This window comes from Tursiops truncatus, chromosome 15 (assembly GCF_011762595.2).
Source record: "Tursiops truncatus isolate mTurTru1 chromosome 15, mTurTru1.mat.Y, whole genome shotgun sequence".
NCBI lineage: Eukaryota > Metazoa > Chordata > Mammalia > Artiodactyla > Delphinidae > Tursiops > Tursiops truncatus.
The window spans coordinates 58475748-58489641 of NC_047048.1; the positions used below are offsets into that span (position 1 = coordinate 58475748).

The window sequence follows — 13894 nt, forward strand, 5'->3', positions numbered from 1 at the left end:
TTCCAGAATCTTCTGTCTCATGACATGCCAGAGCTGGTTTTCTTTTAAGCAGTGGTGAGACCAAGGCCTTTGCTACATATTGCCTCTGAGAGCAGTGACTGGGCTTTGCCACCGTCACATGCCGCCGGTCCGGGGCATGGATGACTAGAGGGGGACAGTGGGGGGCCCTGGAAGGGGGCCCTGGCTTTTGCGCACCCCCTGCTCAGCGACTGTAGCTGGCTTCCGCATCTGCAGAACGGGCATGAGGACCACTTCAAAGGTGCTGGAGAGGATGGAACACGTGCACTTACAGGGCCCCACGGGTCTGACGGGGGGCGTGGGGTGCGCCAAGTGACCCCCTGGAGGGGAGTCAGAAGCACGCAGCTCTCTGGTTCCCTCAACCTCAGGAAAGATCTGTCTGCTCAGCTTTTCCCAGGATGCGTGTTATGACTCCCACGCAGGTGGGGACAAGTGTGAGCCCCCTTCATCCCCCTCGCCCCCACCCCCAAAAGACACAATATAAAGAAAACAGGCCAAGGATCTTGTTGTGTTTTCATGCTTTAATTCAGAGCTGTCTGCTGTAGGTACAACTCTGTCTGATCAAAAGGACAAAGAAGACAAAAGTGAAGCCCCCTCCCCACCTCCCCCTCCTGTATCCCCTGAACTCTCTGTCAAGGGCATGGCTGAACGCAGCAGTGCACTGTGACTTGTGTGCACTGATTCCTAGGTCAGGGGGGTAATGATTTCCCTGGGCAGAGGCCCCTCTGTAGGCCTTTACCCCAGAACCTTGTCATCTGCCCCCACCCCACCCCCCAAGGTGCTGCCAGATACCCCTGTGCTAGTGGCGACTGGGAAGGGTGTTCAGTGAAAAGCTAAGTTATCCCCTTGGGAGATATTTGGGATAAACTCCATTTGAGGCCAGCTCTCTGAGCAGAGTCCCGGCCCCAGACTGATTTCTGCTTTGAGCCTGGACGAGAGGAGCAGCAAAGCAGCTCTGGCCTGGACCCTATAGCTTAGGAGAAGCCCCTTCTGGAGGTGGGACCCCAAGGGACCAGCAGTTCCAGAAGGTGGTTCCTGAGAACATGGTCCCTTAGGATCTAATCAGCTCTGGCCAGAGGCTGGGGACAGGGGAGACCCCAAAGATCTCTGCTGCAGAAGCGGAGGGCGGGAGGGAAAGGTCACAGCCCAGCAGGAGGTGGTATTAAGCAGGAAGGAAAAGGGGAGCCTTGAAGGATGAGCACTTAGCGGGAGGCCCCCGGCCCCTGGCCTCGCTTCCTGGTCCCACATCCTGTGTCCTGCAGTCAGGGCTTGGAGCCTGAGCCCGTGGGCTGCTGCGCCTCTGCCTCCGCCCCTGGGAGCTGCCCAGGCAGCGCTGCCCCTTTTGCATAGATGCAGGATACCGAGCACACACACGCACACACGCACAAGCCGGGGCCTGGCCGACACGGTCCCAGCGTCTGTCCCAGGCCTGGGCCAGAGAGCTGCCTCCTCCACCGACAAGAGGCAAAGCCCGTCAAGGTCCCACCAGACCCCCCAAAAGAGAGGCACCCCCAACACTGTGGGCTGGAGGCCCTCTGACCAGACAGGCAGGTCTTGAGCCACAGGAGGAGCAGAGGGCGGTGCCAGCTCCGCTCACCTTGTCCACAGTCCTCGGTCCACGCTCTTCACGAGCGGCTCCTCCAGCATCAGGGACAGAGTGGACCACAGCCCCGGCCCTGACCACGTCCATCAAAACACAAGACACAGTAGGAAGGCCACAGACAGCAAGACGCAGGCCGGAGCAGAGCGGCTACGCAGCTCGACTAGATTCCAGTGGTGAAAAATATATAGATTTTATGTTGTCAAATATAATAGTCATACATTTATTTTCTCGGCAAAGCTGTTCACTATTTCTAAGGAGACACCACGCAGCTCCGTGAGGACGCGGCACGGGAGGTGGGGTCCGCAGCCAGTCCTGGCTTGGCTTTGGGTTTGTCCACTGCCGCTCCACGTCACGACCCCCAGGTCCCGTGGGGCAGCCCAGCCCGGCCCCCAGAGTTTGGGTTTGGTTCGACTGGGGTGGAGGGGTGCTCCACAAAGGATGGCAGGTCTGAGGCCCAGAGCGAGGAAGGGGAGCTTTGGAGGCACAAAGCGCGTGGCAGAGGGGCTCTCCCCACGATGGCTGGGCCGGCTGCCCACCCCCAGTGCATGCAGGCATCCCCCCTCAAGTAGGCGGCACAGAGAGGAAGGGCAGAGCCCATGCGTCAGGCAACAGCTGTCGGAGCAGCGGGGGTGGGCAAGCAACCTTGGCAGAACCAGAGTGGCCCCTAGGCCGGAGGGGTGAGTGAGATACAGGGTCCCACCAACACCCTCCCCCCGCCGCAATGTAGGGCCTAACTCTGAAGAGTGGGTGAGATGACGAGATAGGTATAAGCCCTGCAGAGGAAGAGGAATGGGTTTACTCTGTAAAATAATAATGCAAATAACATGTCAGCAGCTTTGCAGAGGGACCTAGATGTGGTCCCGGGGAAGGAGGGGGGCCTTCCCAGGCTGACTGGGCTTGGGCTGGGAGCCCCACTCCACCCCCTACCTGGGAAACATCCCAGGACACCCTGCTTAGGCCTGGACGGACATCATGGCTTCAAAACCTCATCTTGCCATTCATCCCGCTGGAATTCCCCTCAGAGGCAGAAAGGTGTAAGATTTAGGAATCCTCATCCTAGAAAGCAAGCAGCCACCTCACAGGAGACCCTGGGATGCGTGAGAAGCAAGCCCCAAAGTGAACACAGTGCAAAGCAGAAGTTGGTCCCAAGGTCCCCGGATAAACTAGGGCGCGCTCCAGGGCAGTCAGACCTGGAGCAGTCAGCTGGCGGTTGCCGAGTCCAGCCCTGCCTCCCAGGCTGCAGGGCCCTGTCTCAGAAGGCTGGAGGTGCCCCCTTAAGCTGCCAGCCCCCGCCTCCTCCTTTCCTGCTGGCAGCGTCTCCAGACAGGAGCTGGGCTCAGGCTAGCGTTCACACCCCGGCACTCGCCTGTCTGGCTCTCACAAAATTATCTGACACACTCAGAAGCGCCAGGAGGAAAACAGATGTGGGGAAGCTCTGGGACGAACAGACAGACACAGAACCCACACCGCCCTCTGCCCATCACCATCTTTCTTCCAGCCCTTGGCCTTCACCGTGCTCCCAAAGCGGGGAGCAGCCGGAAGGGGATGGAGCTCAGCCCAGGCCAAGTGGTTCCAGACCCGCTCGGAGTCCCGGCCAGTTGCCTGTACTTTGGGTCGCAGCTGCCTCCGTCTGAGGAGGTAATACCGGCCCAGAAGCCTGGGCTGAGGGCAAGGGGTGGCTTGGGAGAGAAGGCTTGGGGTGGGCAGGGAACTGGACAGGACATGGGGGTGGGGGACGGGGAGGCTTGGCACACAAGTTAAGCCCGGCCTCCCCAGATCAGCACACCAGAGACTTCCTGAGCAGGGGCTGCCCTGTGTGAGAGGCCAGGGGGGCAGGGGGGCCAGGTTGGGGGCCTCACCACCTTCTTTCTCTGCAGTGTGTCCCATCCCTGTGCCTCCCTGCCCTTGGTCTCTCTTCCCTTCTCTCCTGTTGCAGTTTTGGGACACCTTCCCCCACCCCCCTGCTCCCAGCCCCTGACACTGTTACCATTCTGAAAACACCACCTCCAAACCCAAAACTAAATAAATAAGATGATGCCCCACGGGAAGGTGCGAGAGGGAGGACGGCACCCCTACAATCGGTAGTCAGGCCTCCGGAGCCCGGCCGGGATGGGGCCTCAGAGCTGCGAGCTGCCGCCTGCAGCAGTGCTGGCGCTTGGGCCCTGCTGGCTCAGCGAGCGACAGCTGATCCTGCGGATGGAGTGCAAGGCCACGGTGCAGCAGCCCCGCAGCAGGGAGCTGATGTTGTAAATGGGCTGGCCCTGGCGCCGCTGGGAGCGGCAGAGCCAGGCCACCGTGGGCACGGCTGGCACCACCACCGCCAGCAGATCCACGATGTAGTGGCGGCTCCAGTAGCTCCTGGGCTCCTTCTCGGCTGCGGCCGCCTCCTCCTCCTCTTCCACGGGGCACGCCACGCCCACCGACGGGCTGGGGTTGGGGTTGGCACCAGGGTGGTGTGGGGTGGGCCCCTGCGTGATGGGCTCCGGGGCCTCGAGCTCGTCACCCACCGTCACCACCACTGCAGAGTTGGGGTCTCTGGGCCCCAGGGGGTGGGGATCCAACTCCGGGCACCTGTCCCCTGACTTGGGGACTGTCCCGGAGACCTGGGCCTTGGTCACTTTCTCCAGGATGGTGTCCAGGTCCGGCTGGTACTGCACGAAGTCCGTCTGGATGGCGCGCTCCTGCATGCAGCTGGCCTGCACGCCGGCCTCCGTGCCGCACAGCAGCTTCTCGTAGGTGTTGCTGGCGGGGAAGCGGGGGCCCAGGCTGAAGGAGCCGTGCAGCGAGGAGCCCTCCTCGGGGCCGCAGTCCACCCCCGAAGATAGCAGGCTGCTGGCCTCCAGTGCATCCGTCCGGCTCAGAGTGTCGTCGGTCGCCGCGAAGCCACTGTCAGCCCCGTCCTCCACAGAGGCGCCTGGGTGGTCACCCGGCAGGCGGTCGCCGCAGACAGCGGGGTCGCTCAGCTTTGTGTAGGTGGAGCTACGGGTAAGGGAGCGGGCGGGGGACCCGCCGGCCGACTCGGCGGCGCCGTCCTCCTTGGCGAAGCCGTTCTGGGCCACCTCCATGCTGTGCAGCAGCGTCTCCAGCTTCTTGTTCTGGATGTTGATGTCCACGAAGTACTTCTGCAGCCCCTTGTCCTTGTCAATCAGGTTGTTCTTGACGGTGTCGATGACCTGCTTGAGCTGCTTGATCTCCTTGCGGGCCTCCTTCAGGGCCAGCTGGGCCTCCACGCGGTGGCACTCCTCCTCGATCCAGTCCTCCTGCATGCGCGACAGCTGCATCTTCAGGTCATCGATCTCCGTGTCCCTGTGAGTAGATGAGACACACATGCTCACCGCCTGGCCTGTCACCATCACCAAGGACAGACAAGGAGGGGGCTGTCCCCAAGGACACAGGGCCTGTGCTGCTGCCCCTCAGAGCTGAAAACAAAGGAACGACTCAGAGTTCCTTCCTCACCCTCTTTATTCCATCGGGGAAGCAGTGGGGACGGGAGAGGGGCCAGGGCTCAGGACACGAGAGACCTCCTCTTCAGGGACGAGAATGAGCCACCATCTCCTTGCCACCCCCTAGAGCCAAAATGCAGACAACTGTCCACATTTATATCCACTACCCAGAGAAGACAGTAGACGATAAAGATTCTCAGTTTAAAGAGCTACTGCTATAAAAACTTAATACATCCATTTAAAAATCTTAACATAAAACAACAAAAACTAAACCTAAAATCTCTACTCTGCAGAAATGGATGTGGCCTCCTACAAAAGCCGGTGGTGGAAATTTTCAATGGAGGCGATTTGGCCAGAGACCCCGGGGAGAGAGTGATGATCCACTTTGTTTTTATGAGAGAAATTACTGCCTTGAATGTAGCTGATAATTTTACATCTTCCCTCAAGTGGAGGGATGAGAAGTGGTGGATGAATCAGAGGAGAATGATGAGAACAGAGTGGCTGTCTTTTATCCATGCTAGATGTTTCCTCTCTGTATCTACTCTAGAGAGGGAAGACCCAAAAGATTGCCGGAAAAGGCACAGAGCTATTCCCGAAAGAAGAGGCAAGAGCAGGCAAACGAGACGGTCAGAGGACTCTTGTCCAGAAACTCGCAGGCTTTTAAAATCCCTGAGGCATAGATGAATCCAGGGGGTGCAGGGGAAGGAGGTGAAGTAGAAAATGATGCCATCAAGTCCAGAGGTATAGCCAGGGTGAGACTGAACAGGATGGACCAAAAGCAGTGAGAAAGGAGGAGACTCCTTCATGGGACTGAACTCCCACCCTGGGTGCTCCTCCTTCGGCAAACGTCTTAGTGATCCGGCCCACACGCAGCCACTCAGCCCAAACCCTACATTCACACAAATAAAATCCAAAAGGCACGACATCACTTTGGATTTTATGAGTCCAGCAGAGTGACCAACCCAGCTCAAGCACCATGCACTTTTCAAAGTCAAATTAGAAATTCAGGAAATGGGCCCAGGAATCTCACTCCACAAAACACTGAAGGGACTGGGCCTGCGGGGCTGCAGCGGCCACAAGGTCAGCAATGGCATCAACTGGAAGGGGAAGGAGGGGAAGGGCTGCCCAACAGGATACAGCTTGGCGATGGACATGGGATGGCAGCAGGGACCTGGAGCTGCTCAAGAGCTACGATAACAGACATCCCCACAGGTGTGGGGATAACGTTCATTCCTCCTGCCTCAGGGTGGGGAGCTCACTCTAGGATAACCCTCCTCACTGACTGTGAGCCCTGGCAGAAAGAGTGAGTTTGAAAGGAGGGACTGGGCATGCTCAGCTCAGCTGGGCCCCACTCCTCCTGGGAGCCAGCAGGACCCCAGAGCTATGGCTTCCCAGCCCTGTCTAGGTCTCAGGGGGCTGCAGGATATTACATTTGAACTGAGTCTTATAGGATGAGTTTTCCAAGGGAGCAAGATGAGAGAAAGGGTATCTTAGAAGTGGGGACACAATATATGAAAGCACAGCGTGTAGAAGCAGAGCTCCTTCTCTGAGGAGGAAGTAGGCTACAGCGGGAATGAGAGGATCAGACTGAATGCTCAGAGCCTGTGAGGAGGCTGACGATACAGCAAGTACAGAATGGCCACAGGTACTACAAGAGTATCAGGTGCAGAGGCCAGGGAGCTGAGGTGCAGGCGTGTCCACTACAGGGCGTCCTGCCCAAATCACACAGGGCAGACTGTCTGCTCTGAGCCACAGGGCAGCCCTGGAAAGGAAGCAGGGAGATGGGCTGTCTGCTTCCCGAGGACATCAGTGTAAATGGCCAAGCAGACGCAGGGCATCAGTGAGAAGACAGTGGGAAATAGAAATAGAAATCCTATCTACAGACAAGGAGGTCCACAGAATGCCACCTCTACCCTCCCCAAGTTCAAAAGCACAACAGATACAAACTGGATCAGCTACCTGGCAGAGCTCTGGTCAAGAGAGACACGGTCACGCTCACTGTGTGCTCCAGTTTACATGGAATATAATAGACAAATCCACAGAGGCAGAAAGATTAGTGGCTGCCAGGGACGGCGTGGCTGGGGAGAGATGGAGCGTGATTGTTACTGGGAACAGGGTTTCTTTCTGGAGTGATGGAACTGTTCTAGAATTAGATACTGTTGATGGTTGCACCGTTCTGTGAATATACTGAAAATCACTGAATTGTTTATTTTAGATAGGTGAACTGGATGGTATGTGAATTACATCTCAATAAAGCAGTTATATTACAAAGAAAGAAAGAAAGAAAAGATGAAGGAAGGCGTGGTAGTGGTGGCCTCCCCACCTGCCCTCCAGCGCCCTGCACGGCACCCTGTCCAGCTCACGGTCGGCTGCGTATCCGAATTGACACAGTCTGGAGAAGACGGGTAGGTGATGAAGAGATCAGAGGGCAGCCCTGAAGCTTCGATTATAAAGATGAAGCCGCCAGCCTGGAAATGGGGAGGCCGGGAGGATCAGGTCTGGAGAATGAGCTCAGACGGGCCCACGGGGGCTCCTGGGAGACCCCTGGGCTGGGTGGGAGCTCCGAGGAAGGTTTCTCACGATCTTACATCATCTACACGTGGATGAGGAGGAAGGCTTCTGGGGCCTGAACTGGTGGGTCACGAGCCCCTGGTGACCCCCTGGGAGGAAGCAAAGGAGGGCTAAGGGGTTGTTTCTCCCCCACAGAGACAGGTCAGCCAGGAAGAGTGCCCTGTGCCGCTCCTCCCCAGGTAGAAAGGAGCCAGGGCACGAGAAGTGTCCAAATGGGGCTGCCAGGCTACAACTGGGAGAGCACTGCCGTGGGTGGGAGGCCCGATAGACCCTCGCAGGGGAAACTGCTCCAGGCCTGGCCCCAAGAAGCTACCTGATGCTTCAAGGAGCAGCTGAGGAGCCCCCAGCCACGCCTTCCTCCCAGAGATACTGCAGGGCCCTGGCCACCCGCTTACCGGTCCTGGAGCCGGTCCTGTGTGTCCTTCAGCCGGGCTTTCAGATGCCGGATGCACACCTCCTTCTGCTGCAGGGGGGTCAGGTACTGCTCCGGGGTGGGAGGCTTGATGCCATGGTTGTCACTGCACAGCGTGTACTTCATGGCGCGCCTGCCGGGGACGCTTGTCAGCAGGGAGGGAGGAAGGGGCCTGGCGAGGCGCTGTGCCTCCAGGAGCTAGGGGCCCCGCCTACCCATTCTGGTCCCCTGGCCACTGAAGCGCTGCAGGCCAGGCCTCCCCCACGGGGCCCCTGTGGGCACGAGAACATGCAGCCCCTTTGGGAGGTGGGTTTCATTAAGGCTCTTTCGAGCACAGCATCAGGGTGGGGAGCTCAGGGCTCCTCTAGCTTGGGCTGGGGAGACACGTCACAGAGCGCGTGCACCAGCCTGGCGCCACCCAGGGTGGCGCCCCCTCCGCCAGCCCAGTCCCGGCGCCGCAGCCCAGAGCTCAGGTGTCCACTCTCCCAACCCAGAGACCAAGGCTGAGGGTGGGAGAGGTCTCCCCCTCCGTGTAATTATCCTGGGGCCTGCATGGTGGGCCAGGATTTATCTATCTGCTGTGTATGTGTATATTATCCTGGGGCCTGCATGGTGGGCCAGGATTTATCTATCTGCTGTGTATGTGTATATTATCCTGGGGCCTGCATGGTGGGCCAGGATCTATCTGCTGTGTATGTGTATGAGTGATTTCGTGTGAAAATCTAGTAACTATGGCAGCCACCGTTTGAGCCGTCTCTGTGTTGTCATCATCACTACCGCCTCAGCATCCAGCGTGTAGAACACTGTGTGCAAGACTGGTACTAAGGTGGCAGCCTGTCCTTACACTGGCATAAGGTGGGTGATAGTTGATATAATATTAATAATGCGTTCGTTTTCTTAGTGTTCTACAACTTTGCTTTCAAAGAATCACATTACCCTACAGTATGCCTTTCTCTCCCAATTGGAGAAAATGCCTATCAGCCTATCATCACAGGTAAGAGGTTTTTAGAAAAATGTAACAATGTTTCTAACACCATATTTTGAATATGACTGTAATACTGTATGCCGTAAAAACTTTATAATGATTCATTCATTAGATAAGCTAGGCAACCATTGCTAGCTTCTCTGTTATCAACGCATGCACACTATACCTGTAAATAAATACGAATTTCTTTTTCACATGAGCTTTTCATTTTTGATGTCTAGTCTTAGTAATACATGTAACAGCTACAGTGTTTTGTATCATGTAAGACAATATTGATGTACTGACAGATGATTCATTTTAAAAACAATGTAAACTTACAGTATCAATAAATACAGTATATTGCTGTAAATGTATTTTCTCTTCCTTATAATTTTCTTAACGTTTTCTTTTCTCTAGTTTACTTTATTGTAAGAATACAGTAAGTCCCCTATATATGAACCTTCAAGTTGCAAACTTTCAAAGATGAACGTGTGTTCCCATGTCCAATCACATAAGTTAGTTCACATGGCTGGTGTACTTTTCCAGGTACTGTACTGTAAGATTAAAAATGTTTTCTTTATTTTTTGTGTTTGTTTGTTTTTCATGTATTATTTGTGTGAAAAGTGTTATAAACCTATTACAGTACAGTACTATATAGCCAATTGTGTTAGTTGGGTACCTAGGCTAATTTTGTGGGACTTATGAACAAATTGGACTTAATGAATGCGCTCTTGGAGCAGAACTCGTTTGTATGTAGGGGGCTTACTGTATAGTTTATAATACATATAACACACCAAATACATGTCAATCAACTCATTACGTAATCAGGAAGGCTTCTGGCCAACAGTAGGATATTAGCAGTTACGTTTTGCGGGAGTAAAAAGTTACACGCGGATTTTCAACTGCACGAGGGATCAGTACCCCAACCCCCTTGTTGGTCCAGGGTCAACTGCTCTAGGACACCAGCCCATGAACACATTCACACAAACGCAGGCAGACCCTTTCCATCTGCATGTGCACGCTCTGGGGGCACACGTGAGCACACACGGGAACACTGGCTGTCTCTGGGCATTGCCCTGTTCACAGCTGTACCCTGCAGCCACAAACACCCTAGCACAGGGTGGCGCAGACGCGCGCATGTGTGTGTGTGTGTGTGTGTGTGTGGTGAGCACGCCCCGGTCCCATCAGGGCCGAGGAGGAGGAATTACCACCCAGTGGATGAGGGAGGGCCGAGGCTTTCACCCAGGGAAGGGGAGCACCCCATGCCACCAGCAGACCACGGCCAGGCCACCTCAACTCACAGCTTCCTGTCGGCTGTTCTGTTTGGGAAGAAACCTCCTTGGATTTTGGCTTAAACACCTGGGCGTGTTCTCACACAATTTGGCAAAGGCCTTGCCGCCATCCAGCTCTGTTCCTTCAGGGGACGGGGAGTCCCAGGTCTAGCAAGAGGCAATCACATTTTATGGATGTAGAAAAGACAGGCCCTGGTGGGGCCCATTTGCTGAAGGAGCCAAGTTGGAGACAGTTTTAAAAGTTTTGGGGAAGCTGTCTAACATTTACCGAGGAAAAAGTATTTGTAAATTGTAAACTGTTGAAGAGAAAGTGTGGACAGAAGTGGAGGGAAAGAGAAACTATTCTCTTCTACTCACTCAGCTCCTGGCCTCTAAGTTTAACTCAAGTCAGGTCACACATTGGCTTGTTTTCTGTGTGGCAAGGGGAAGAGGCGCGGTGTCGGGTGGGACCTTGGGGTCCCCTCTGATGGGCTCTAAGAAATCTCCTTCCAAAAGAGAGGAAGCCAGCAGGGGCCCTGAGCCCCATGTGTTAGGCCAGTAGACATCCTGGTGCCCTGCAAAGGCTATGGCGAGAGGGACCCAGAGCTGTGGTGAGAAAAAGAGGCCTTTTCCCTGTGCCGGGGTAGAGGAACCAGGATTACTTAAACTAGTAAGAGCTGAGGATTATAAAGGAAGTAACTATTTTAACTTTTTTCCATATGCTTTCACTAGTTTTCCTTCTCAATATAACATTTAACACTGATATATTTTTAGTCACTAGCTCTTTGTGGGAAAAAATATTTTTTAATATAGTATATATTTACATATATACTATACGTACCTGAGAAGAGAAGTATACTACAATTCATGTCCCTCAGCTAGTCACACCTTGGAACACCTGGCTACGTATAGTGAGGCTAGAGCCGAGGCACTGCTCACCAGCAACTCTGGTGGTGGCAAGGAGACCCTTGCATGGAAGCAGCTCTCAGCCTCAGGGCTGGGACTGCCCCCATGGGTTTCAGTTATGACATGTGTGGCAAAAATCTGCTACCAATAAAAAAGTATTAAAGTTGCCAATTATACACTTTTCAAAAGGTAAATTAATGCATCATCAATCTCACTCACACACTACTACCACCCCCCACCCCCGTTCTGGGGGCAGCTACAGACAGGATGCTGGGGCATGGGTCCAGCATATGTGTGTCACCCATCATGCGTGTCATGGTGGAAAACTCAGAACTGCCGCCTCAGTGTGATCTGGTCACACAAATGACACTCACTCAAGACAAGCCTTCCCAGGAGGAGCTCTGGCCATGGGAGCTGCAGGCCAGAGTCTCCTGGCCTTCTCTTGCCTACGATTCTCAAGTTGAACCAAAGTCCTAATGAGAGCGGTTACGCGTTACGGGCCAGCAGCAGAGTGTGGTGGGTGCAGATATCAGCTCCCTGAAGCCTCCGGGTCGTAAGCTCCACTTTACAGATGAGGGAGTGGAGACTCAGACCGATTCACATCCTAAGCCCGTGCTCCCCCATCACGCTCCTGGGAAGCAGGATGGGCGCCGCCATCACAGCCTGCACGTCCTGGTCTCTGAGGACCCACTGCTCTCCTTACCCGTCTCCCCAGCCCGATCCTGCCTTTCCTCTTTGCTGAGAGCCCAAAGCACACGCTGCACTTGTAACACACTTCACTTTCTAGAACAACTCCACTCTGCCACCCTCGCAGTGTACCACCCAGAAGAGCAGGCTGGCGGACGCCATGAGCTGCCTCCCAACATCCATTCTTGCCTTTTCTCCAACAGAACTCCCAGTTTGCTTGGGTGGCCCTACACTGGGAACCACTAACTCTCCCTGTAGCCAGTCATGCCTGGCACCAGCCAGCACAGTATAGACAGAATTTCCTGGGCAATGTGTCCTGTCTCAAAAACACGAGTCTCTGGGGGTTCAGGGGCTTTGGCCTTTCTACCTTCTTCCTTCCTGGATGCTGCCCTGATGCCTGGAGGTGTAGGAGCCAGCTGTACACCAAGGATGGTGGAGATGGGGTCCCTGACACTTCGGGGAGCTGCCCGCCTCTGGCCCCTTGTTTTGAAAGCATCACCCCCAGTTTGTCTCAGCTACTGACTTTGGTTACGTGTAGCTGGGTATGATCATACCCATCTTACAGATGGGAACTGAGGCTCAGAGAGAAGTGACCTGCTCAAGGTCACACAGCGGGGAAGTGTGCTAGAGTTGGGGATAGTTAGAACGTCCACCTCCCCCGACCCCCAGGGCACTCAGGGTTCCAGCCAGCTTGGCCAGGCCGGGTGCGAGGGAGTGGCTGGTTACCTGGGCGTGGGGCTGCTGTCACTTCCCTTGCAGGAGCCCGAGTTACTGCTGCTGCTGAGGGAAGAGGTGCCGTGGGCATCCCGCACGCTCACGGGGGGAGAGGTGCGCCTGGAGGCAGGAAGAAGAGGCAGGTGCTCGTTCTGGCTGGTGGGCAGCTGCGGACACTGGACGAACACCGCCAGGCCGCTGCGGCCCAAAGGGCCCCCACTTCAGGGTCACCGCCGGGGAGAGAAGCGTGGCGGGGGGATGCACAGACAGGGGTGACAGAACAGACAGTGCAAATCAAGGTGGAAAACCAGAAGGAGGCCGGTCCTCGGGACTCCCCAGAAGGCTGAGCAGGGCTGCGGGCCAAGGGTGGGGTCCCAGCTACCCCTACCAAGGGTCCTCAACTTCCAGGGTCCCCCAAGCCCAGAGGGAAAGGTCCCTGCACGGACTGAAACAGAGGTGGAGAGGAATGGGGCAGGCAGGAGGAGGGACAGGAGGAGGGGCACACGGGGAGGCCAGGGGAGCCTGGGTGGAAGGCTGCATGCCGTCCCTGCAGTAACTGTGAAGATCGAACAACAGTACTGGTGACGGCAGGGATCCAATGGTTTAAGTCTTCAGAGAACTTTTATACCCACTGTGTCATTTGAGCCCATAAATAGTTCCTGAGGCCAGTGTGAGCAAGCCCATTTTAAAGATGGGAAAACTGGGGCAACAACTTGCTCAAAAACAAGCCGGTGTTGGACTGGAGACAGAGACCCTCCCTGCCCCCACCTTCAGAGGCCAAGGCTCCGGGCATTGGGGAAACTCACCTGCGGGATCCAGCAGAGGCCCGTCTACTGCCTGGCAGGGACATGGCCATGAGGCTGTGGGTCCGGGTGAGGGGCGGGATGGGCGGTGTCCCCGGGGCTGAGGAGAGAGGGTGGGTTGGGGGGGCCGCGGGGGTGGCCGGGCCCGGCCACGTCATCCTCTCGCTGGGGCCGCTGCCCGGCATGGCTTCTCCTCTCACCCTTCAGCAGGACACCCAGGACGAGCTGGGGGCTGGCAGGCCAGGCTCAGGCCACAGCTGCCTCCACCAACAAATTTAGCAGGCTCTCACCCCACCACCCAACTTAGAATCACGATCATCAGAGCCTCAGGGCGGGCAGAAATCATCAGTCCAGCCCCGTGTCCTCCACATGAGTGAATGTGCCCCAGAGAGAACAAAGGCCTCGCCCAAGGTCACTGACACTGGGGCAGGGCCTCCTAATTGGCTCGGCCCAGCACTGAGTCCTCTACGCTACAAGCCAGGCCCCCAGACCCCTGACTCTC

The 13894-nt window shown here is 55.9% G+C and overlaps 1 protein-coding gene across 14 annotated transcripts in view; it reads right to left on the bottom strand.

Moving 5' to 3' along the window:
* Positions 1-46: 46 nt before the first annotated feature.
* Positions 47-13894, bottom strand: part of SNPH (syntaphilin) — a 42362-nt gene continuing 28514 nt past the window's right edge. For 6 of the 14 annotated variants that reach the window (XM_073792811.1, XM_073792814.1, XM_073792813.1 and 3 more), the window contains 4 exons: positions 13396-13492; positions 12602-12808; positions 8031-8180; positions 48-4927 (listed from right to left, as the gene is read on the bottom strand). In XM_073792811.1, the coding sequence (XP_073648912.1) occupies positions 3739-4927; positions 8031-8180; positions 12602-12808; positions 13396-13445 (1596 nt within the window). In that variant the 5' untranslated portion in view covers positions 13446-13492 and the 3' untranslated portion in view covers positions 48-3738. The other 8 variants (XM_033840458.2, XM_073792815.1, XM_073792807.1 and 5 more) reach the window with 7 other exon arrangements.